Source organism: Python bivittatus, unplaced genomic scaffold (genome assembly GCF_059951505.1).
Source record: "Python bivittatus isolate LINGU-HERP-01145 unplaced genomic scaffold, Pbiv_v1 ctg000190_np1212, whole genome shotgun sequence".
Classification (NCBI taxonomy): domain Eukaryota; kingdom Metazoa; phylum Chordata; class Lepidosauria; order Squamata; family Pythonidae; genus Python; species Python bivittatus.
The window spans coordinates 4,873,845-4,900,664 of NW_028277042.1; the positions used below are offsets into that span (position 1 = coordinate 4,873,845).

The 26,820-nt window shown below is 41.2% G+C and overlaps 1 protein-coding gene across 1 annotated transcript; it reads right to left on the reverse strand.

Moving 5' to 3' along the window:
• Nucleotides 1-257: 257 nt before the first annotated feature.
• LOC103050624 (galanin receptor type 1-like) lies at nt 258-24,149 on the reverse strand. The gene is made up of 3 exons (XM_007426072.3): nt 23,460-24,149; nt 12,177-12,242; nt 258-1,394 (listed from the first exon to the last, which is right to left on the reverse strand). Exons 1-3 carry the CDS (start codon nt 24,147-24,149, stop codon nt 1,077-1,079), a joined length of 1,074 nt encoding a protein of 357 aa, XP_007426134.1. The 3' UTR covers nt 258-1,076.
• Between the last annotated feature and the right edge of the window lie 2,671 nt (nt 24,150-26,820).

Consider the following 26,820-nt stretch of genomic DNA (forward strand, 5'->3'; position numbering starts at 1 on the left):
AACAAAGAGAGATACAGGCTAGTTGCAAATTAGAAAGCAGTAAGTGGTCTTTCTCCTGTAATAAAAACAATGTATTATAATATACTTTTCTGACTTAAATTGGCTTGGAATTTATACCATTCCTGAACCTGTGATACTTTTTTTACTTTTCTAGATCTTCTGGTTGCAATAGGATCTTGAAATTATTCCGGCAGAGGCAGAGAGGCGGCTGAAATAGATTTCAGGTGGTCAGCAAAAAAGTTCCGTGGCCCGCCCTTGCTCCTTTCCATAAATTAACAAAAAAAGTTAAAACTGCAAAATAAATCGCACAAAGCAAGATAAGCTTTGTAACCTTGCATAATGCACAGAGGGTACTGAATCCAGTTTTATTTTGGTGCAAACCTTTTGAAGTGTGGCAAGACACCCAAAATACCCACTGTCACCCTAAAAATCAAAACGCTTTTCAAAAGCACCTTTCTGCGAGCTGAAGGTAAGCCAAAGGCTAGGGTTTGGTAGCAGCAGTGTTAAGAGAGATTGCTGTACTGGTGTCTCCTTTCCACTGCCTTTTTCAGTAGCAGGCAACAGGTAGAACTTAGTACAGATTTGGTATTTTCCCTTCAGGCAGTATGAGAAGTAGCTTAGAACATTGTCTCCCCCCCCCCCCCGCTTTTTAAAATATTTTTATCCCGCCTTTTTCTTCAAATACAACTCAAGGTGGCAGACATACCAATGCTCCTTCCTCCTCCTATTTTCCCCACAACAAGAACCCTGTGAGGTGAGTTGGGCTGAGAGAGAGCGACTGGCCCAAAGTCACCCAGACGGTTTTTCATGTCTAAGGCTGGACTAGAACTCACAGTCTCCTGGTTTCTAGGCCAACACCTTAACCACTACACCAAACTGCCTCTCTTTTAAGCCACAAATGGACCAGCGCTGAAGAAGGCAGTCAAAGTGGTGCCAACACAGAATGGGTAATATAGCCATGGTGAACATGATGGATGGCCTGGTCAGGCCAGCTTTTCCAAGACGAGTCCATTTCTGAACATTTGTATTACCACCTATTTGCTGTTCTTCCCATAGTACTTTGTATGATTCCATTTTCACACATTAGTTGTGGAGTGAGTGGTGGAAAAATTCTCCACACGAATTCTCACCAGCTTGTCAGCAGGGGCCGGCTGAAGGAGGAACTTACAAGCGAAGACTTGGCGGCAGGCGTTGCGGAAGTTCTCCGACAGGAAAGCGTAGATGATGGGGTTGATGCAGGAATTCCCATAGGCCAAGCAGTGGGAGATGATGCGGAAGGTGAAGGAGGTATTGTTCAAGGGGAATTGCCCAAATTCTGCCCACATTGTGATGATGTGGTGCGGGAGCCAAGAGATCAGGAAGACGGCAACCACAAGCAGTACTGTCTGTGCCGTCTGCAAGAAAGAAAAGGACAGAGAGATTTTGGAAAGACAGCCTGCGTCAACTGCAGCTCGCACATCATAATTCAACCAAATGGCAAAGAAAGCCTCCTGTTTGTTCAGCTCAACAGACCACTTTGCCAACGCGTGTAGTTTTCTGGCAGCAGTATAGAAGTGCTTTGCCATTACCATCTTCCAGTCCTTTTCAATATTCCAATCTAATCTACAACCCTAAGGTTTCCAAGAAGTCTCCTATCCAAGAGGTAACTAGATCCAACCCTGCTTAACTTTTTCAGGCTCAACTGTAGTTAGCCAGATCCTGGTGTCTGTTGTGACTATAAAGAGATTGAGTGAAAATCTGGAATCCCTCTGTTGTAAAATGCAGTCCCCAGAGAGGTCTAGTTCGCTGCCATTTGTGTCATGCAAGAGGTGGCACTAAAATGTTTATGTTTTGTTGAAGAAGCCTTCAGAATTACACATTACTGTCCACATCTTGGGTTTCATGGGGAGGATATTGGACCAGCTGCTAGATTGTTCTGAGGCTCAGCTTACAGCATAGAAGTAGTTAATTTTTAGAACTGCAAGCATTTTGGGACTGTATTCCTTGGGGTAGAGTAGTAGAGTTGTTTGATTCATTTTACAATGTTTAACCAGTTTGCAAACCAGGTAAAATAGGTTATAAAAAAGATAATAAATAAACCAACTATGTGGATAATTTACAAACCTATATAAAAATATCAGGTAAAATAATTTTATTATTATAATATTCTATAGTTCTGAAGAATCTTATTATTATTATAACTAATCACATTTATGCAGGGTTGCCAGGTATCATAAAAATCTTTGAGATCAGCATATCTCAGCATATATTTTATTTTAAATGTTAATTTTCCCATAGATACCATATGCCATGCTTTATTTAACTATATATCAAGTGATAGGGAAGAGCCAATGTAGAGCTATTTCCAATCTGGCAGCTATCAGCAGAGTAATTAACTTATTTTTGATGTAGTTCTTAAACTCAGCTCAGAACAGATTGACAAGAAATATAATTTTACTTCTGCTACAAAGGGTTTGGTGGTAATATTGCTAATGACCTCATTCCCAAAAATGAGCTTGAATATTTTCATTTTAAAAAACACTGTCTTGTTTCAGGGTTTGTTTTAATTGTACTTCTGCTGTTTTAATTGCATTCCTGTAAGTGCTTACAGTCTTGGCCTGAGGCCATCAAGAAATCTCTCTCTCTCTCTCTCTCTCTCACACACACACACACACACACACAGTTTGAGTGTGGTGTAGTAGTTATGGTGTTGGATTAGAAGTGGGGAGACCCAGGTTCTAATCCCCCTGAATCAAAGAATTTCACTGGGTGATTTTGGACCAGTCCCTCACTCACAACCCAACCTACCTTACTGTGTTGTAGGGGAAAATAGGAGGGAACATTATGTACCCTGCCTCGAAGTTCTGAATGAAAGGTGGGATAAAAATCTAATAAATTATGGAATAGTCACTCACCAAGGTTGGGTTCTACAACATGCTTAACCAGGTCAGTTTAACATCTAGCAGATAGATCCTCACAGCGTGATAAACTCAGTAAGTGATAAGATTGGTTACATTTTTGCACTTTTGCATGTGAATCCGATCTGTTCAGCTTACTGTTTAATGCAGTGTTTCTCAACATCAGCAACTTTAAGATGTGTGGACAGCACCTTGACTGGGGAATTCTGGGAATTGAAGCCCACACATCTTAAAGTTGCTGAGGGTGAGAAACACCGGTTTAATGTATTGCATGAATCTGCCAAATGGGTCCATTCAACAACCAGGACTCTGAAGGTATCAGCACCTTGGAGAGTTCACATTCCCTTCTGTTCAGTGGCTGATGAGTTGCTTGCTGCTGACTTTAAAGAGGCTTTGACTTGCAATCTCACGCTCCTGCGTGGCTCCTCAGAAATTATAGAAACCATGCAGGAATCATTCCCTAGGACTGAGGATTTAAGTATCAAGACAGCTGCATCCTCATACTAAGAAAAGACTAAAGGAGACCTTGAAGGCTTCCTTCACTATGCTGTGTTTCCATCTCTGGACTTTGCAAATTTCCTAGTTTTGAAAATATGACGCCTTGTGTTGGCACTGGTGGATATCTGGAAGTCAATCGGTTCTTTAGGATCTGGAGGCCATAGGCTCAAACCAGGGTGAAACACCCAAAAGGTTTTTATTGAATAAATATTAAGAAAGTGACTGAGAAAAAGATAGAACAACCCACATCCCTTCAATCTGCCAGAAACTCCAGAGAAATGGCAGTGGATGAACCATATTGAGGCATCTGGCAGTTGTACAGCACCTTTTCTTCCTTGGCCTTTAGATCTATGTCAGGGTTCAAAGTGTCTGGGGTCTTTTGCCACCTTCTTATACTTTTCTTAAGGGATGGCAAGGATAAACATAACACCTGGAAATTGCTTGTGGAGCACATCTTATTAGTGACTTGGTCATAATAGAGAAAGCTGACCTTCTGCCAGAGGTATTTTTAAGTAAAACTTGGTCCCTAGCTGACAACATCTGAGGATGGTCTGATGATATATCTTGTCAATAACTTGAGAACCCAGAAAATTGACCCTCTTTCCAAACAAGTTTGTCCATGTGACATTATTTCTGAATGCTGCTACTTTCCTTCTCTTCTTCAAGTGTTAGAGCAGAGAACTCACATTGTTCTCTTCATCTCAGTTGTTGCTAGTATAGAAAAAGCTTAAAGGCAAGAGTGATTTACAATACAACAATGCGATCCTCAGAGCTTGCTGAGTAACGCTTTCTGAGCAGGCACATGGAGGAATTTGCAAGACAAAGCTTGCTAAGTTACACACAATTTGCAACACCTTGTTAGAGTACCTAATATGTGCAGAAGGAAAAAAAATGGATTGCATCACTAGTTCCTCACCAATCTTCCACAGTGCCACCACATGCCTGCATGCACTATGTTCTTTGTAATGGTATTAGTGAGTTTACTGTCCCTTCTGGTCATGTCTTCATGGTGGCCAAAACTGCTGTAAGCGTACACCTAACTGGAAGAGTATAAGCAGGAATATCTGCTTATATGGTGAGTTTACCTCAAGCATGGCAGCTAGACGCAACGTAGATGTTTCTCATGGTGGTGTCCAAGTTCCAGAACATCTGGGATGTCCATTCTTTTAGTTCCCTGCATGCTCCTTCTGCATGCTTTTAGCTGGAGCAGTCATTTGAGATATGTATTCTTTCCATTTTTTTCCAAGCGAATGGAATGTTGGGAAGAAATTATGTAAAGGGGTTTGAGACTTGTCCATCAACAAGAGAACTCTCTGAAAACCGGACCAAATTGGGTGTTGGGGGAGAATCGGGCAAAAGAAAGGTGGAGTTCAAAAATGGGCAAGTGCAACTGGGGGTTGTGGAGAAAAAGAAATCAGAAATAAAATCTTGATGGGAAAAAGAGGTAGGTAGTGCCAGTTTCTCCATTCTAAGCCTATCCTCTTCATTTCTGGATACTTGTACCAGAACAAAAGTATTACTAAGGGTTTGGGGAAAAAGAAATCCTGGAGCCATGCCTGCATGTTTGCCTTACCAGGCTAATTAATGCTCCATGCTGGACTATTGGAAGAGCATTAGCAATGCATTCAGATGGAACTGGCTGTGTTCACACACAACGTGCAAATTTAGATTAGCCCAACTGTGGTTTATTGAAGTAAACCCATTTTCTGGATTGACTTGACACACCAAAGCAGGAGTTCATCCCCAGTTTGGGTTTGTGTCATACATGAGACTAAAATGTGGTATGTTCATTTGTGGTTCGTGTGCTACACACATCTAGCCCTTGACTATTTGGAGAGGGGAGAAATTGAACATCCCTGTTCAATAGAAAGCTATTATCTGCACTGTCCTTTTAACACTAGTTACTTTCTGGGAGCTCACAATTATTGTCAGGTCTTGATTTGATTCATCACCCAAACTTCACCGCAGAAGTACAACCTCTACATTAGCACTTCCAGCACTAAAGTGCTATTGGAAATACTCTAATTACATTGCTCTTGGTTACTTTTGGAAAGCAAAGTGTTTTGTCCTGAATGCATTCACTGGTTGGTTAAAAAAAAAAAAAAAGAACCTCTGAGTCATTTGGAGTTGAATAGCTTTCAATGGCACTGTCCTGAGATTTGTTTTGGTAATTCTGAATAAATAATTGCCGCACAAATTACAAAGAGGAAAGGTGGGAGGTGATGGATAGTTGGAGAAAGGGCACCCTCTGGCAGAGAGACTCCAAAGCCGTCAGAATCAGATACAGCAACGTCTTGGGGCAGATTTAAAGGTAACCTTGGCAAACACAAGCCAAGCTGGCATTCGCTATGATCACATGGCTTTAGGGGTTGTGGAAGAAAATATGGCTTTTTCTCTTTTGCACTTTTGTCCCCAACCTCTTCTACTCTGTGTCAGCCCTTCCTACCCAAGTGGCCTCAACAGAAGATGATGGAAAGGCTTTATTACTCAACACAACATACACGCCCATTCCTGTCCCTGCCAAACCAAAATTATGTTATTTTTTCCCCACAATACCTCCTGATCCTGCCCTGTGGATAAAGAATTCTGGCAATGAGGCAACTAGTCTAAACAACCAACTGGATTTGAAAGCTGTGGGTTCAAACAGCAGCTTTGCAAACTTCTGGCCTTGTGCTGCTCCAATTAGAGTTAAATATGTATTGCCAAGTTCACCAGCCAACATCTTTTTTCAGCTATTGATGCCAATGAGCAGAAAGCATGGTTCGTTTTTCTTTTACACACACAAAAAAAATTCTCACTGGCTTCTTAATTTTTGGAAAGGGGCTTTTTTTAAAATGTGGCCCTTCTAATTCACGTTTCCCTCTTATTCTGCCATTTAGATCTTGCTTAGGCAACCTGAATGGGAAAAGAAGGAGAGCATGATGTGAAGGTCTCTAATGGTTTGCCACAAGAGATGGCAGTTGCTTCTCCTCACCCATGATGGTAGCAGGATTATTTACTCAGATTTGCCTCTGATACTGAATCCTAAAGGAGTGACTTTAGCTGAATTAATGTGACATTGGTTGGAGGGAAGGTAGATGTTGTGTACCTCGTGCCCTAAATCCATTGGCATGGTTTTCTCCGGTGAAGTGAACAGACGTGCTTGCAGATTTTCTGAAGGCAGATAGGATTCCGATTCTTTTCTCCAGATGGGAAAGGAGCAAGCAACTCAACGAACATTCATATTTGTAGAGAAGATGAAAAGTGAGGGTGGGATTGAAGATCTCAAATGCAGGCTTCCCCAACTCTGCTCTCCAGATGTGTTGAGGTGCATATGGATCCTATCAAGTAAGGTCCTGGTTCATAATCAAAGTAACTTCTTGATTATGAGCCAGGACCTCACTTGATAGGATCTCACATGCACATCAACACATCCGGGAAGCAGACGTGATTACGTTTGATACCACTTTTTTTAATACAGGAAGGAAAGCATGCCAAGCAAAGACATTCCTCTTCTCTTAGGCATTCCTACAGTTTTGATTTTAAGTGTTTGCACCACGCTGGAATATTAGGAGTTGGTGACACCTTTTCAGCTTAACAAACTTTATTCAAAGGCATAAGCTTTCATATCTATGAACTTGAGTGGTGAACTTTATATATCTCCTTGGCTAGTCATCTATTCCATTCTGTTGCTAAGTTTCCACTTTTTATTTCCTAACTTCTAAAAAAAAATTAGAAACTAAAAACTTGCAACAAAGTTGTAAGTATTCAATACCTTTGTTACTTTGTCCTCCCATCCAGAAAATAATAAACAAAGAATGCACTGAGCTGGTTGTTCACGTCCTCATGTTTCTCCTTCCCGAACGAAAACTCAACATTGCCACAAGAATTCCCCTACTGTATTAATGAACCAATCCTAACATTTTTTTTTACTCTGCAAATTGTTGGTGGTTAGTTTATTGCCAATCTGAAAACAAAGTTTACACACAGCACTTTTTGATTCTGGTATTTTCCAAGCATGTTGGACTATAGTATCCATCACTGGAGAGGAGAGATGGATGCCGTAGTCCAACACAGGTCAGGAAAGTTTGTCTAAATGTCTGAGAAGAGTTGTGATTAACACTTTCACCTTTATTTGTAGGTATATTTATCTATACTAGATATATAATTACAGGACTTTACAAGGCATTTCCAGACTTCAACCTAGTGGATGTATTTGGGAAATCTGAAAGTGCCAAGGTTCCACCACAAAATAACTACTATGGTGAACCAGTCTAGTCACAACTATATCTGGTACAGTTAAAAGTATCTACCCAGCATTATGCCCCATTTATGTCCATCAATATGATATAATTATCATATTGCTAAGCATAATATTATAGGCACAGGAACTAAACAGCTAATGGCCAGAGGAAAGCAGAGTCTCTCAGCAAAAAATATGCTTCAAATGGAAAACCGATTTGGTATATAATACATATACAAGAGCAAATTATTTTAAATTATATGCATCCTTCAGTCATCAAATAGCTAGAGTGCTTGGGTTTCGTGTTGGTAGTGTACTATTTTCTTGTTTCAGAGTGTGTCTGGCAGCCAAAGGAATCCAGACTGGAAGAATAATACCTCCCTGGAATCATCATCTGCCTCTCTCATTTTGAGGGATGCTTCGGACTCCCAATAATTTTGTTCTTAGCTAATGAGAAACAGACTCAAGGCAGTTGTGCACTTCCAACCAACATTTTGCAGATGTGGTTTTTGTGCTCCCTTGATTATTAGGCCAAAGACACCAATGTCCTCTGATACCTATATGGTGCTGAGGGCTGAAAGAGTGTTCACTTGCACAGACCTGCCCTTTCTGGAGCAGAAACTCAGAGGGCAAACTCAGATTGCATCCAGCCATTAGTACATGGCTGATAGCCTTCACCTCCACTGAGGTTCTCCTGGATTTCAAACTGGGCTTCCCACCTCTAGCCCTATCCAGACATGCTGGGGTTCAGTCTGGAGACCTCTTTCATGCAGAGCATGTGATCTGCCTAAGCTATGGTACCTGTTTGCTTTTGAGAAAATACATTTTCCACCTTCCTTCTGCAAGAAGCCAGTTTATTTGATTTTCATCACCATCCCAACAGGAAGGGGAAAGGAAAATCTCCTTACTCTGCATGCCGCACTCTTAACTGATTCTAGATGAGTGTTTCTCAACCTTAGCAACTTTAAGATATGTGGACTTCAACTCCCAGAATTCCCCAGCCAGCATGAAGTCCACATATTGTAAAGTTGCCAAGGTTGAGAATCACTGTGATTGATAGATGATAGGTGATAGATGATGATAGATGATAGATGGATAGGAATAAACAGCTCAGTAAAGTCCTAGAACTGCATTGAATAACATGCTACATTTGGTGTGACTTAGCGTGTTGTGTGAGCTGAACCCATTTGCTTAGTCTGTGATTCAGTGCATTGAGTATATATGGAAAATGGGTTAATTCAGTAGCCAGGTTAGCATCCTTGAAGGATCCCAGCCATAATACCATGTCTAGTTTGACCCTTATATGACTGTAATCACCAGGACTTTCTAGTCTTTTGAAGCTAGTGGATCTACTTGGGACATCTGAGAAACTGCTGAGGTTTCACCACAAAATAGCTGCTATAATGAACCTCTTTAATCACAAAGAAAAAAAGTGGTTTGTCCCTAAAATAGGGCAGCAGGCAAAAGATGGGGTTGAGCCTCAAGAACCAGATCTGTACTTGTTCCCGTAATGTTTGAAGGAAGGTAATGAGAGCTTCCAAATTGTTGGCAACAAATCACATGGACCTGCCCAGCAGTTTCAGGAGTCAAGCTCAACATGAGATAGACATAAATATTTTAAAGACTTTGCTAGGACTTACACAGGGCTTTTTATGGATTTTCCATCTCAAAATAACAGGTGATTTTAGCAATTATGGTGGGGGAGAGACTTCTGTACTGCTAAAAAGAGGGTTAAGGGCAACAGGCATTTCGTTATTTATTTAATGAATTTATATAGCTGCCCATCTTGCAATTGCAACTAAAACCAACAACAATAAGACATAGAATAAATAGTAATAGTAACAGAAACACTAATAGCACAACAGCATCTGAGGATAATCTAATTCCATATGACCATGATCATAACAAATCACACTCTTGTCCTGCAAGCATGTATCCTATTTGAACTGGTTCTGAAATTGATGCTCTTGTAAAATGGGCATTTAAGAGGTCTCTCCAGAGTGGCTCTTTCTTCACTCTTTCAGCCATACAAGTGCCCAATTATCTGAGACAAAGGATACGCAATTTACAGTTGCTTGGATAGCTTTTCAAAGGAAAGTAGTCAATGCATATGAGAGCCAGTTGGTATAGTGGTTAAGGCACCAGGCTAGAAAACAAGAGACTGTGAGATCTTGTCCTGCCTTAGGAACAAAGCCAACTGGGTGACCTTGGGCCAGTCCCTCTGTCTCAGCCCTAGGAAGCAGGCAAGGGCAAACCACTTCTGAAATCTTGCCAAGAAAACTGCAGAGACTTGTCCAGGCATTTACCAGGAGTCAACAGGGACTCAAAGGCACCAAAAAAAAAAAAAAAAGCTGATGCATATGCTGAGTAGGACCAGGAAAATACAACAGTAAGAGTAGAGGAAGAATTACAAGGCCATTGCCCCTTTAGGGATCAGATTCCTATTTTATATTCAAACACAGGCAAGCTATTTGTATTAAAAGAGAAGTCCACGTCCACATCAATAGAACTTCCAGCCCCCCTCCTTGCAAGGAGCAGATGTTGGCAGGCTGATTCTACAAAGGCTGAGCCTACAAAGGTAAAGGAAAGGATTAAAGTCTCCCCAGTCCTATCCTTCATACCCACTATTCTCATTTTATGATCCACATCTCCAGGTATGAGTTGCATAAATGGCTGACTTAGCCCCATAGATGCTTTTATGTCCAGGTTGTTGGGCAAGATCTTTTTCCTCCAAGTGGGGAAAGGCAGTGAACTCACACCAGTTCTAAGTGGCATTGGTCCCTTGTTTTGGCTACTGTGGGATGTGCTCCCTTTCTTGGAATCACCACCAGAGGGCAGCAAAGAGATATAGACATTTCTAACCCTTTGTCGCTGCCACCTACTGGTTGTTCAGAGTTTTGCAACTCAGACCTGGTAGCCCTATTACTATACAAAAAAATAATATAACTAACACAGATAAGTCTAAGCAACAGTGAATGACAGATAATAGCAGCCTCAATGAAAGCTAGTACTATGCAGATAGTTGATCTCCAAATTCCCCATAGTTTTCTTCCCCCACTGTAGAGGAACATAGGGATGACCTTGAGGAAGGAATTCAACAGATACTAGGTTATCACCAGCTTAGCCCAGGAAGGGAGAAGGGAATGAGAAAGAAGCTCAAGATTGCCCCACCTTGATTCTTTTTGGTATAGAAAGATAGAATCTCTGTCAGGCTTTCAAGATTCTGTTATAATGCCCTTCAACAATAAAGTAGAGTTCCAATAGTCCTGGTGGAGTCTGTTTCCCGGCCTGGCCTGTCTTGAAGGGCTGACATCTACAAAAGATGGTGGGCTTCTCTTCATGAGATGTCTTCAAGCAGAGGACAACCACATTTAAACTATGATTCTGCTTAGTCTAACCAACACTCTGAACTGCATAGTTTATTCAACTAATAATAATACACCACAATTGGCTTGGATCACATATGCTAAGCCATAAACCAGGGTTACAAAACCTGGGTTCACAGAACATCTTCAACCACGGAACCTGGGTAAACCTAGATTCTAAAGTGTACCATGACCTCAGAAAGGACTGGAATCAGAGCACTACCTTCACCAAGTCCACTAAAGACCATAAGAGAGTACAAATTTCAGAGTACTCCAGAATCCTTCACCAGGCCAAAAAGATTAATTAAAAAAAGGGAGGTGAAGCAACAGCTTCTGCATGTAGTTTTAATAGTAAAACAGTATCTGACCATGGATACAAATAGTCACGTAGGATTTTCAGAGGTGCAGAGATGTTTTCAGGATCATTTTACCCAACAGGAATATCTGTGGGAAGGCTGTGTGTGCTTAAAAAGTTAGAACAGAGATTACAATCACACAAAGCCCTGTATCTTTTTTACATCTGTTAGAACTGTGATGCACATTAAAAGGGCGAGGACTTCAAGCACCATCTTGGCCTTTTTTACCCCTACAGGATACCCTCAGTCCTTAAGATTGTTTGTTTGTTCCTTCAGACTAGCAAAAACTTGACCCTCCACCCAACTCCCCATATTTTTAAAAATTGAAAAGTTAATTTGGAACTCTACTATCATTTTAAACCATCTCTTTATCTTCCTTGTGGCAGTATTGCAAATTAACATTGGGATTCTTTGTAACCTTTGGTGAATAAAGGAGGGAAACTGATTAAAACCTTGTTTGGAAACACATTTACCTGTGCTTAGAACTTTGCTCAAACATTGTCATCTTATTAATTGGTTACAAAACAGCAAACAACAGTTCACAGAAATTTTAAATATGCACAGCATGAGAACCATTAACCTTAAATGCCTGCAAGAAGACAGAACTGTTGGCTCTCTTTCAGGAAAAACATTGCCAATTATCGCCCTCAATGAGTTTCTTAGATGAAAATTCAGTGGACTGCACAGCCCAGGGTCCTAACAACTTCCAACAGCCATTGAAAGATAAAGTCTCATCAATTATATTAGTACAGCTTTGGTACAGACATGCCGCATTTTTATTATGTTCGTGAAACGCAAAGCGTCTTCTTCATCTCAGTAATTGCTGTTTGGAACTTACCTTTCTCTTTGATCTCTCTGACTTCCTGGAAATATTCTTCACTTTTTTATGAAGGTGATATAAAACCTAAGAAAAAAGAAAGAAAATGTTGCCTTATTTCATAAAATATTTGTTTTCCTAAGCCTGTTGCAAGATTTTGCAAGAGGATAATGAATCTTCCCCTAACTTGGTCAAGCTTCAATTGAGATTATTGCACCCCCCTACTCTTTTACAGACCCTCAGGTGTTTTTAAGAGCCTGAACTATATATTAGCTATACATATCCACCCACCCACCCACCCATACATCCCCCTTGTTTGGAAACACCTTTACCTGCAATTGAATATTGTCATCATGTTAATTGGTTGCAAAACAGCAAACAACAGTTCACAGAAATTTTAAATATGCACAGCATGATAGAGAAAGATAGCAGATGAATAAGGGCTAACCTGGACAAAATTCCCTCTAATTAAATGACCTGAATCTCCAAAAGTTTGTGTCATACAATGATGTTTGGGTATAATTGAAAAATCTGCAGGGCAGTTAATGAGCATTGCTAACACTATATTTTAACCGGTGGGGCTCTTTGTTCATTGAGAGCTGTCTTCAGTAGAGCCATTAAGGAACACATTGTAAAACTAATAAAAGGATGTATGATATGTGTCAAAAAATGGGCAGTGTTGTAGGGACATATCCTCAAATTAGGGCCACCAAATCTGGGTTGCAAAATTCCCTATGAGCACCAATAGCAGTACAGAGAGGTAGAAAACCCTAGCTCAGGGTTAAATGTTGCCACATGCCTATTTAACTGATTGTGTCATGCCAATAGACCCATCAGAGAGTTTGCTTGTTTGGGGCTTGATGTGTTGTGTAAACCCAGCCAGTTGTGGTTTGTTCAATAAATTGCATTTCCACAAACCCCAGAACAAATCAAGATTTGTTAGATCAGCTGCTGAGGGATGTAGTCCAGTCAATTATCTGAGTAGCTGGAGGTATTTACAAAGTCAGAAACAGAAAGGAATCTGCTATACCCTGATGGCTTATTAGGTCTGCTAATTCTTTGAAAATTGGAGGGAGGCATTTTTTCCACCTTTCCTGCTCTGTGTTATTTGGCATCTGAGAATCTAAAATGGTGGCAGTGGAAGTGAGATAACATGGGCTGGCTACTGGAGGCTCAGGTTTGAAACCTCTTCAGGAGCTTCTGTAGGTACTGATGGTAGTTGGAATGTGACAAATCTGGTTAGCTGGAGGAACTGATATAAGATAAATGTAAAGACATCTCCAAGCTGACCTTGATTTCTGGGGATTGTTACATCCATGCAGTTTCCTTGGCTATGATACAAAAGTGGTTTGTCATTGCTATTTTCCTCCCCCTTTCCAGTCTAGCCTACATCTTCCTGATTTAAATGGCCATGCCAGCCCAAGAAGTTGCTTCATTTCTGATACAGGGGTAAAAGGGACTTGGTAAAAATAGGGTCCCAAACTGATAAAGATTCAGGAGACAGTTCAGTAAACAGTCACCTGCACGTTCTCAGTTAGCAACACAACCCACTTCCTTGCTGAATCATAGAAAAGCTGTTGAGCAAATTAATCAGCCTCCGCTATAACGTACACAGGCATATATTGGCTGTATATGAGAAATAGTTGAGTTGCTGGAATTCTTGTAACCCCATCTCATTTGTCTCAACAAATCTTGCTAAAGAAAACTCTAATAATTGTGCTCAGAGAGAATCACTTTTAGGTTTTGGCAGCTCCAAAGATGTACAGGTGATTTTTCAAGTTGTGAATAACTTTGTGGGTGAATGCTATTGCCAGGTTAAACTTGACATACACACCCCTCCTCAGGTAAATCCTTCTGCAAGCTAAGCTTCCAGCAAGGGCTGCTCTGGGGTAAGGAGAAGTACACTGAAGAACCTAGCACTCTTTCATACAACTTGGAATACTGCCCAGCCTGAGACTCTAAGATGGTGTCCCACAAATGCCTCCAGTTCCCTTGCATGCTCCATGTGGTAGTTGTAGGTCTATTGGGCCAGTGGATACCTTTGTGTCCATCACTGGTTGGGCCTGCAGGTCTTTTCTATTGTTCACTTTTTAAAATGATTATTTAAATGATCAACAAAAATGAATAGGAGACGCCAGCAACAGAAAGCCCAAGGTTCTGGAATCATTTTTATTGGCAAGGAAGCTTTTGGATTTTAAAGAGCTCCCATAGGCAGTCCTAGAAAACAAAAATGATTAGTGCTTGCCTTTTAATGCTTGGAAAATGAGCATCTGCCTGGGAAAAAACAACGGAAGGATGATTCTGGGGATTTGGGACCAAGAACATATGGAAGAAGCAGCTTCGTTAAGTTGACTTCTGCTAAAGGGATCTGCTGTGGCTGGCCCTGTGAGCTGTGACAGCCGTTTTATGAATGATCAAGCTTTCCCTCTTGGCAGCCATTTCCTCCAAGCCTCTTCTTCATTTAAACCACTTTCTTAAAAGTTAACACAGGAGTTACAATAGCTTGGCTGCAATGCTCTGGAAGGTCACTAGATAGCAGCAAAGAGATGCAGAAGCGGCTTATTCTTTGCCACCATCATGTGTTGTCCAAATTTCTGCAGCTCAGGTATGGTAGCCCCAGGTTAACCAAGTATTTTCTAGTCTTTGACCTGACTTTTGCTGTTTTCACACAACACAATTGCAAACACGTCTGTGGGCTCCCCCAAAAGTTGGGGAGCTGTTTGGAATGCATCCAGAGCTTCCAGGAGATCTGGCCAGTGGGCACATCAGCAACTGGAGGTGATTAGGTTGGAATCAGTTTCTTGTACACATTTGATGGGAATGGAAAAAAGCTTGTTTATCTAACCCCAACGAGTTGTGTAAGAAGAAGAAAAATCTCTCTGCATAATAGAATAAGGTTGTGTTTATGGTAACAGATAACCTGACTCTGATCAAGACTGATAAAAAATAGGTTTAGTGTAGAGCAGAGTTTCTCAGCCTTGGCCACCTTAAGATGTGTGGACTTCAACTCCCAGAATTACCCAGCCAAGAATTCTAGGAGTTGAAGACCACACATCTTGAAGTGGCCGAGGTTGAGAAACACTGGTGTAGAGAAAGCAAGTAGAGAGAAGGTTTTATTTCTTTGTCACAATAAAAAAGAAGTCAGCATGGAGTTGGACTAGCAAGACCCAAGTTCAGGTCCACAAGCTCTGTATGGTGCCATGAGCTCCTGAATGAAAAGTGAGGTATAAATCTAATAAATAAACTCAGGATGCTCCAAAGAAGTCAAATCAACAAAGTCAAATAAATAAATATTTTAACATTTCTCAGTTTTAATTTCTAATATAGTACATATCAATAGATATAACCCACATAAACCAAACCTCTTTGGGGATCTCAATGATCTTTAAGAATATAAATGTCTGGAACTGCTGGACTAAAGGATGGGTCTATTTATCCAGTGATTCATATATTGTGCCAAGTTAAAACATGCTTTTGGATTCTGATGCTGGAAGCTTTATTAACCCAGTTGCTTTGGTTGTAAATAGTTTATGCCTTGGTGTATTGGATGAGCCTACTCCATGGTGACCCATCCAGCAAACTACAATTAAACAAACAAGGGAAACAAGGTGGAGCCTGCTTATCCTATGCCATTTGCTCCCACAAGATGATTGTCTTGGCCTAACACTTTAACTGGTTATGGAATTAAACCATGATCTAGCTTCACACAATATACTAAACGCTTAATTAACCTAAGAGGCTAGCTTTTTGCAAGAACAGAAGAGAAGAGAAAGTAACTTTTGAACCTGGGGAAATATAGCCAGTAGATCTCGGACAAGGTTGGTTCCACATTTTGTGTAAATCCAGCTGGCAATCTGATGGCTGTCACCTTAGATCACTGTACAGCTTCAGGAAGGTTACATCTATCAAGAGCCACTAATCTTAATGGAACTGTTCCATCTCCTGTTCCAAAGGCGTCATATTTCTATGGCTCAGGGTTGACATAACATTGTGCAGATCTAATTAATCTGCATTTGTTTTGTTTATGCAAAGAGATTCTCCTCCGTACCTGCATTTGCAAAGGAGGCCTCTGTGGGCAGTAATGAAGGCTGCCCTTGAAAAGCAAAAAAGCATTTATTTTCACTTTTATTATTTCAAACTGGTCTACATCACCTTTCCAAACTGAGTTTCTCAGGGCACTTTGCTGCACCTTAAAAGCATAGAAGTTTTGGAAAGTAGGGTTTTTGGTGTGTAAATCAGAAAGAAACAAGTTGGTTTCTCCCTTCTCTCTCTCCCGCTTCCCAGTGCTGATGCTACTCAGCCTCCAAGCTGTTATTTACATTTGAAGAACCAAATGAAGATAGATGTTAACCGCATTCATGCAATTAATACCATGGCTAGCTTTAGGCCTAAATGATCCATTGCTGAGAAGCAACAGCAGCAAAGGGATCTTGCCCGGATTTGACCCTTGCAGACCACAAAGGCTATTTAGGTATTCTAGGGGTTCATTCAAGAACCAGCTTGGTGTAGGGGTTAAAAGTGCTGGATTAGAAGCCAGGAGACCACAAGTTCTAGTCCTCCCTTAAGCACAGAAGGCAGTTGGGTGGCTTTGGACCAGTTCCTCTCTTTTGGCCTAGGAAGAAGAAGACAAGGGCCAACCACTTCCAAAATCTTGCCAAGAAAACTGCAGGGACTTGTCTATGTCGCTGATAGGAGTCAAGCCTGTCTTCATGGACCATAACAACAAAGGGTTGATCTGCATGACCAGCTTGCCCCAGTGTAAATGAGGACCACTGATAATTTCTTGAGGGCTGTAATTCCAGACTTGGTCACCCACACACAGTTCACACAGAAGGCAACCTCCACCCAACTGTTTTTTTTTTTTTAAACAAGGTCATTAGTGGGATGGAAAAAGGATGGACCTTAAAAAAAAAAAGTGAAGTTGTAAAATTATGTAAGAGTACTCCCACTTTCTCCTTCCAGACAGAAGGAGAAAGTGACTGGCTGAAGCAGAGGAAGAAGTCGAAATCAAGAACGGGGTTTCTTAAGCCAGCTTCATTTCCAGCCAGTTTACATACAGCAAAAGGCTTCAGTGGAGAAATGCTGTAAAAAGAGTTGCTAGCTTAGGTGGGATTTGGATCAACTCCTCAAGACACTTCTTAAGTGACCTAGCATTTTAGCCAAGCACGCTGTGGGAAACGGATTCATCTGCTTAGTTTATTTTTCAGTGTGTTTTGGGAACCCCACTACTGAGTTGAGTAATCATGAATGAAACCATGGTTGTGTTTTGGGAACTCAACAGGATTCTTAGGGCTACATAAATGGAGTGAAATCAAAGTAGAAATAGAAATGAAGGGGGGGGGTCATCCTGAATTATTTCCTACTACTTACTTTAAAATGACTTAGAAGATGTGAAAGGGATGGTGTGTTTCCCAATCAAGAAATAAAGGAACAGGTGAACATGTCACAGGACAGACAAAGGTGCTGTTTCCAGAAATCCATGAAAATGATAAAATAAAGGTTCCAACGAAGCCACTAATAGCGATAGTTCTTCAGATTCTGAAAATGAACTGATCAGACAACATTTCATGTGGTAAAAATGTTCTCTGAGCTTTAGTTTCATTTCCCTTTTTTCAGACTTTACCTGGAAAAGCTTTATATTTGATATTGTAGATGACCAAATTCAGAATACAGAATCCTGTTGGCTTCTTAATTTTTGTCTGCCTTCTTGTAATAAACAGGCAAAAATGGAGAGAGGTTCCATTCTGTAGAATTAGCAGCTTGTAGCTCCATTTTTAACACAATTTAAATAGATTTTTTTGGTAAATTAAATGGAACCATTGATAATAACTGTCTGAATAAACTAAACTTTTCAAACTTCATACACCAAACCTTTTTATAAGCAAAGCAATCTTTATAGAATATATTTAATAAAGCACCTTTATAGCTGTAAAAGCTATTGTATATATAGCTAGTTTCCCCAAATTTTATGTTTTTCTAAATGTTGATTTAGCATTTCTGAATATTTTACGTCTCTATGTTCCACCTTTGTTTACAGAAAGACTTTTTCTCCTGTTTACCAGTCAAAGGTTATGCAAATAAAAGATACTGTAGGCTAAAAACGAATATTTTGTTTTCCCCCCAAAATTATCTTGGGACTGATTTTGAAATGTGAATGTTATGGCTTAAATATCAGGTCTAGTTTTTATACCTTCTTACTTTTTCAGCGCTATCTATCTGGGCTGCAGAAATCCAAATAGCTACTAGATGACAGCAAAGAGATGTAGAAAACTGTTTTGCAGCCCAGACACAATACCTTTAAGCAATGTCCCAGATGGAGAACTTGCTTTTCTTAAAAAAAAAAAATCAATCTTTTCTTAGAAAGTCACCCCCAAACTTCAGCACAGACCACACTGCTTCTTGAAATGGCACCCCTTGTTGTAAAGCAGTTTAAAAGAATTTTAAAAACCAGAAAGACAAGTAAAAGATGTTCAGATCCTGAGATTCCTGAGACCTTGTTTATGAATCCTGAAATCTTGCATGTGATCTCATCAGAGGTCCTTCCTTTTGAGAAATTTCACACTAAATTCATGAAATTTATTTAGGCATGTGCCTGAGTGAGTATGTTTCTGGCAAGATTTAAGAGTATGGGTTAATTAACTTCACTTTGCCTCCGGGGGGGGGGGGGCTTGCATTAATCACCCGTTGGTTCAGTTAAGTGTATTATAGGAATACAGTCAATGCTGGCAGCATCAGCCGTACCTGAAATATATACTTTTTTTACATTGTTATTGTAAACAGCAGGTTAGCATTTATTTTCTGGAGCTCATAATTATTCAAGAGTGCATTTGTTTAATCCTGTAGGCAATAGTTTATCTTTTAAAAAAAGGTAAACTATTAAGAGGAGAAAAAGTGTATCCTGTTCTTTAACAAAATTTAGATTAACCTTTTGAAAACAGAGTTACTGCACTGCTGTAACCAAGCAATGAATGTACTTAACCATTAGATCTAGGAGACCTAAAGTACTTAAGTCAATTAATTAAAAGAAAATGCATCTATTAAAGATAGCATTTATTATCTCCCTTGCTGGCGTGCTTGCTCAAAGCAATGACGCAGAAGGAATATGAATTCCTAAGTCACTACTGAGGTTGGAAGGGAATTTGTGTTTATTGTATTCAGTTTATTGCCCTCTGCTAAAGAAGACCCAGAACAGGATTCATAGAGGGCGCTTGGCCAAGCCATCCCATTCCTTCAAATACAGAGCCAACCCTGGTATGGGGAGGCAAGCAGGGAGGCAAATGATGTCATGTATGCCAGGATGTCATCAAGCAAATGACACAAATGATGTCATTACGGAAACACATAATTCACATTATCTGAGTAATGTTATCATGATGCCTGTGACATCACTACGGCTTGTACCAAATCAGGAGTGTTGGTGTTACAATCTTGACAATGGGAAAGCTGAACTGATTTATTTCTATCTCAGCAGCAGTGTGGCTGAATCTGCCCCAAAACTGATTTACTTAGTCTTTTTGGGATAGAGGGGGAGGTTCTCTGGCTCAGTTTCCCATTGAGGAACTCTCTCTCTCTCTCCCTCCCTCCCTCCCTCCTTTTGGTTCACGAACTGCAAGTTCTATAAATGGAAAGCTGGTTTGATGGCTTTGCAGGCTTCCCTGGTCTCGTAACCCAGACAAACAAACAGGTTAAAATCAATAAGAGTTCAAGACCAATACTATCCTGGCACAACAGGATACTAGGCACGTCCTGGAGAAATTGGGCAGAAACTCCCATAATGGAGATTTTTTACCTAATGGTAGTGTGTGCTATGTTATGTTCAGATATTTGACTGTTTAAATACCCTCTGGAAATGAGCATTACTGTTTGGTGACAGTGAAATTGACTCATAAACTAATCAGGTACTCTTAGGCTTAATAAGAAGATTGGGAGAACAGGGTATTACTTATTAGATTTATATTCCACCTTTCATCCAGGAGGAAAGGGCGATGTCCATATACTCCCTCCTGCAGATTTTTCCTAGAACAACAACTCTGAGTGTTAGGTAGGGCTGAGGCAGAGAGAGAAGCTGGCCCAAAGTCATCCAGTGTAAAAGAATGAGAGATGACCTTGATATGAAAGAACCATTAAGGAGGGAGTTGGAGTAACAATTACATAGTCCAGGGGTGAAGCAAGTGTGAGAAAGAAATTCAAAATAACCCCACCTTGATTTTGCTAGTATAAGAGGGGACAAACTTGAAGAACCTTTCAAGATTCATGTCAGCTCTTTAACATAGGCCGTCAAAAAACAGGCATGGTAGGGATTTCAGGAATGCTGCTTTATCATAATAGAATATAATAACAGAATCTTCAAAAATCTTTAGAAAAGGAGTTATGAAGACCATGTTCTATTAGAAAACATAGAAGAATTGGAAATGTCTCACCTGAAGAATATATGCTTTAGAACTAATATCAGTGCCATCTTAAAACATCTGGATGGCTTGTTAGATGGATGAGAGGACGAGGTTGTTCTCTACTGCTATACAGTAGTAAATAGTAGTAAGAACTTGAACCAAAAAGTTCAGATCAGAAGGAAGTTCAGCTTAACTTTACAGAGAAATCCCAGACACAAATGAATTGTTGAAGAGACTGCCCAGAGTGGAGAACTTTCTTTCTAGCCACTGTATCAAAGCCAACTAAATGGATAGAGAGTTGATGAGTCATTAAATGACCATTAAATGACCATAGGGGGAACCCTATATTTTTATGATGATATGACCTCAATGCAAGCCACAAGGAGGGCTCATGTCAACTCCTTTCCAAAACCGGCTAAGTGTATACAAAGCCACGCAAGAGTCATGCTAAACCAGAATATGGTTTACTTAGATATGGCTTAGTGAATATGAACTCAAAAATGGTTTGTCAAACATGTTATATGGCTCAGGTATATACTTGCTATATGTAACCAAGCTACACCTCATCTTAAGTTCATTTAATCTTCATTTATTGAATAAGCCACTATGGCTGGATTGACACAAAACACTAAGTGAAATCCGACAGTTTGACTGCATATGTTGTGTGAATAGGGCATCTTCCAGAGGCTGAACCGGGGGTCAAAAAAAGTCTGCAACCTGTATCTTTTTATGTATGTCACATTATCATCACCTAACAAACATTAAGGAGGGAATATTTTTCCCAGCCAAGTCCACATGCCACAAAGATAACATTTTATTGGGAACCAAATCCATCCTATTCATTACTTCAACTTCTAGGTTTGCACTCCCCAAGGCTGGGAAAGGAGGAAATTGCCAAGATCACACCTGTAGGGGAAAATGGGGGAGAGTCAGACTAATTTGGGGGGGGGGGCAAGGAAAAAATTATGTATCTTTTCCTTGAGCTTCAGAATCTGACTGGACTGCTGTTCAAACTGTCTTCAGCATGGGAGACGGACCACATTTTTCACTAAACTGAAGATTGTCCAAAACAAATGTTTTTTTTTTTTAATTTGCTGGTTTCTCCACTGAAATTCCCAGTAATGCAAAGAAGTTTCTCTCAATTCCTGTTCTGGGTTTTCTTAATGCTGCTGAAGAGTGCTGAACTAGACACAAATTTCCTCCTGTCATCTGTTTCTTCTTGTGATTTAGTTGGTTCATTTGGTCTCTGGCTACAAATGAATGAATCATCTCAGGTAGACAATATTGTGAGATGACAGGAGATGGCCATGTCCCAAAGAGTTTCCTCCCCTCTACCTTCCTGCCACCTCATAATGTTGTCTACCTGAGATGATTCATTCACTCTACCTGATAGGGCTGGCCCAGATAGGGATGGGAATCATGATAAGTGAGAGGTGGAGTAAGTTTAGTTTCTTTTTTTGGGAGGAGATTTTTCAACACTAACAAATTTCTTACCCCAGGAAGCATCTGCTTTTCATACATTATTCATACAAATGAAGACATTCATGGTGTCTTAGTTTGGGGAAGAACACATGCAAGGAGGAAGAGGAGAAGCCCACTCTCTCTGAGGCTGGTTATCTATGTTGCTGAGAAGGTGGCTTACAACCATTTGCAAATAAATAACCAAGTTCCATTTTTTTAAAAAAAATTGGGCATCTACGAAGAAGTAATTGCAACTGTGACAAACAAACATCCATATTAACATAAAACAATCTGTATTTCCACAAATTAAATATTAACCTTGATGACTTGAAAAAAAGTCAGTTAGAGGGAAGTAGAGTAAAATGAGAAGGAAGGGTTTGCATTTCCTCAAATGGCAATAGCATGATCAAATAGCATTATCTCCAGACTCTGCTTAGGCTCACGTATCGAAAATCCACTTTTTCAGTGCTTGAGAGAAAATCTGATTGTGGATGTGTTCAGATTTTTTTCTCCAGGTTTCTAAATGTTAAAAAAATGTTTCTGGAACAATATGATTCTGCATCTTAAAACTAAGGAGGGGTATCTTGCTCTCTCTGGCCTCACCCTGTTCCTTCTGGTGTGTATGTATGCGCATAGATGTAAGAAGAAATAATAGGGCGAATTTCTGCTTCGGGCAAGAAATTTAGGAAAGGAAAGAAAGTTCCTAAACTGAATTTGGAACTACAAGCTGCCTATCTGTTCTATCAAGGTGAGCCCAGACCTCTGGATTTGGTTAGTTTCTAGCACAAACTTAACAAGATCATTGGAGTGGGTAGGCATGTAGCTTAGCAGTAGAATACGTTCTGCATCATGTGGAAATTCCCAGATTCGGCTGACTGGGAACCCCTGAACTTTCATCTACCAGTGTTGACAACACAATGCAGCATGGATGAATGGCTTTTGTTGATGATTGGATTCATACATCATACTATACCCAAGTTTATTTTCAACATGGTTTGAAATAACCACTTTTGGCTGGGGTCACACAATACACTAAGCTATAAGTCAGTTTACAATCCATAAGAGCTGGGTCACACTAAATTCAAACCAAAAATTATGAGTAACAATCTGGCTTAGCTTAAGGTATGAGCCCACTCTGTCTAAGGTAGAAACCTATGTTCCTGTGATTTGAAGGTGGGTTTGCTGTGACAGATGACCAGAAGATTTAAGTCACCCTTGCTTTCCCCTTAGTTCAAGTCATGTATGGACTGGCAGGGATAAATTAGTGGTAAGGAGGATGTCCTATGTGCATGCTTGGGAAAAGTGCCATCTCCACCACCAGTGCACTGAATCTTTCTCTAGCAAGCAAAGGACTTCTGGGATTGAGCAATGCTGGCTTAAACTGAGAGCCTGGGTGTGCCAACTTGAAAATGCGCCTCCCATCTCCATCCCTTCTTGCCCCATTGGTACCCACCTTGGTGTAGCAGCATGTGATGAGCACCAGAGGTAGCAGATAACCCACCACGAAGATGGTCACCTTGTACATCTGCTTGGCAGCTAGATTGCCAGGCCAGTGTTCCCAGCAGAAGGAGCTGTTGGGTGCCTGCTGGTGCCCGCTTAAAAGTGCCTGGTGCTTAGCCACTGGGATGGCAAAGAGCAGAGACAGCAACCAGATGACACCCACCCCAAGAGTGGCATTGCGTTTGCTGCGAATGCACAGGGAGCGCTTAGCATGCACCACAGCAATGTACCGATCCACCGACATGGCCACCAAGGTGAAGATGCTGACAAGCATGGTGGCCATGGCGAGATAGTGCACCCACTTGCAGAAAAAGGCACCAAAGATCCACTCTGGCAGGGAGTAAATGGTGGCCTGGAATGGGACACAGAAGAGAAGAAAGGAGAAGTCCGCAATGCTCAAGTTGAGGATGAAGATGTTGGTGGCACTGCGTGATGGACGTCCTCCTGATGGGAGACGGCCAAGCACCACCAGCACTAGTGTGTTCCCCACAATGCCCAGAAGGAAGATCAGTCCAAACAGCACAGGGATAATCACTGTCTCTGGGCCAGCTCCTGGCATGCTGGGCCAGCAAGATGAAGCATTGGCTTGCTTGAAAACCACATCGGTGGTGCAGAGGGTGACATTGGTCACCACCTCCTCCATGGGGACTCTCTTGAGGGGATGGCCCCACTTTGGGGGATGTTTCCAGGAAAATAATGGATCTGTACGTTTTGCCTACAGATTTTGGAAGTTGATGCTCAACGCTTCTGGATGGAGATCTGTTGGATTCTATATTCTCACTCTCTCTCCAGAGACCTCCTCCAGTGTGGTGATCAATAGAAGGGCTTCACCCAAAAGTCGCAGCAGTTGAATGGGCATCTTTGAGATTTGCTTCCCTCTGTTGTCAAGATCATCAGCTCGAGCCTCTGTTAATCAACCCTTGGAGATAGAGAGAGGGCTGCTTTAAGCTGCTTCCAGCAATGCTGCCGAGGAAGCTAGTGAGCTTAGACTGAGAGCAGCTGGCTGAGCTTTCCAGCTCCTCCTCTTTTCACTCAGTAGCCTGAGGGAGGGGAGAGGGCTCTTGCTAAGCAAACACAACACAACAGAGGAGTTTTCACACAGAATGCTTAAAGCATTGCTTTTTCCCCATGCTTCCAGGTCCCTGGTGCACATCAAAACCAACCCACTGCTAAAACTTGGTTTAACAGTGACATGTGCATCCTGCCCCAACATGTTTGCTTAGTGGATCTCAAGGAGGGTGGGCTGCCTAGGACCTGAAAGTCTTGATCCTCTGACTGGATTCACGCATTAACTCAAATGTGGTTTAGATGACCTTGGCTTGGGGTGCAGTTACAATTCAGTGGTCACTTTTGGAGGGGAGAGGACAACCTTGGAGCCTCACCCCACCCTAAGGATGCACTCCTCTAGGTTAAGACATCTAAACTGACCAACTCCAAATGCTCTTATAGAGTTTGCCAGCTGTAAGAATTTGCTTGATGGCTATAGAAAGCTGGTGGCTGCTAGCAAGGATGTTGGTATGGAGAGACAACACGTTCCCCGTAGCTGGATGCTGGAGAAAAATAGTTCAGCTAGTGGAATGTACCTGTGGCAGAGGACTAAAGGCTGTCTTTTTCACCTAGTAGACCATAAGCTTTTGCAAGCTGGTGATGGAACAATTACTGTACTGCTAGGGAATAGATGTCACCTTAAGGAAAATCTTTCTGGCTGTGCCTACTTTGATCCTCAATCCATGTTTGTTAATAAGCTGGCATTGTAAAAGCTGCCTGTGTCTCAAGAACTCCCTATTTTCATAAGGGAAATAGCTTTGGGAGAAAGCAGCTTCTGAAAGCTTCTCTCAACCATGAAAGCAGAAACTCTGAAACTATCTGAAGACACCCAGAGCTTTTCTCCTGAGGTGGTGGGGATGGCCTTGGGAAATAAGCTTTGTGCAGCAATGGCCTGATCCAGTTTATTCTGCTATGACGGAAAGCACCGTGGGGACCCGCTGACCATATTTTCCATCTGATGCTAAATGTTGCTGAAATCATTGGCTCTTGTTTCCAATTGCAACGTCTGAAAATATGCAAACCTCTGACCAGAATTACAGCTATGGAAAGCTACAAAGTAGCCTTCCTGGGTCAGCATGCTCTGTCCCAAGGTGGCCAACAGATGCTATGGCCTTTCCTTCCCTTATCTTCCACCATAGGGACTTCTGGAGCACCAACATTCCCAAAGGAAAGAAGAACAGATCAGCCTGATAAGACAAAGATGTGTTACTCTTCTAGGTTTCATCCTGTGTCTTAATGAATGTTTTTTCCTAGTGCAAAGGTGATGGCCAGATATTTCTGGATTGTTGCCAAGGAAGCATCATGGATAGTCTTTGGAGAGAAGTTCAACTCAATGGAGATTTGACTTATGTAGTCCATTTGCAGGGCCACCCAAAAAGCAAGAGATAAATGCCTTCAGTGAAATAAGGCTTCTCAAAGACAATAAAAGGCTTCTGTTTTTGTTCTCAAACATCTGCTATGCAGCCTCTGACCTGGACATGATGTATGTAGGACATACATCATGTCACACATACTCCAAGGTATGTAGGAATTACCTTGGGAGACTGGAGTGGGGGTGGGGGGAAGAGATGCTGCCTAGGGAATGATCAGATAAGAGAGGGCATAGCCCTTAGCTGCATAATGGAAAAAGAAAAAGACTCAGAAAGGACCCTCCCTAACTTCCCAGGCGGTAAAAGAGACAGTGGGAGATTTGTACTTTCAGACTTGCAAGATTCTGTTAATGTAGCTTTACAATGAAGTAGAATTAGCTCATCTGGTCATGTTTCCTGTCTGGTCTACCTGGGAAGGCTGACAATAATGCATATAGTTATCATGCATCACCCACTAACCCAGCCAGTACTGGGACGAGAGACAGGCAGTTTAATCCACAACTGTATTGGACAATTGTGAGCCAATCTCCTTTCCCTTGGTCAGCAGTGTTGTGCAGACCTCAAAATCCATTTGACCGTGGGCAGTGGCCAAGCCCCCTTCTCTCAGTCCTCCAAGGAAAAGAGATGGAGGTGTAGATCGGCCAAAATGCAAGTGGTGCCGAGGCCTGGCCATGCAGAATATGCTTCCTAAATGCTGATTGGCTGCAGTTCCCAAGCCACACCCAATGCTGTATGCTAGATCAGTGGGAAAGGGGCTGTTAACATAAGGAAGCCTTCTAAATACTCCCTGGGCATTTTATGGGATAGCAGGGAAGATGGAAGAAGTAAGCAAGAACTCCACTTCCTTAAATGTGGTCCTTGACTTGGTTAGCATAAATAGGGGCTCCCCAATCCAAT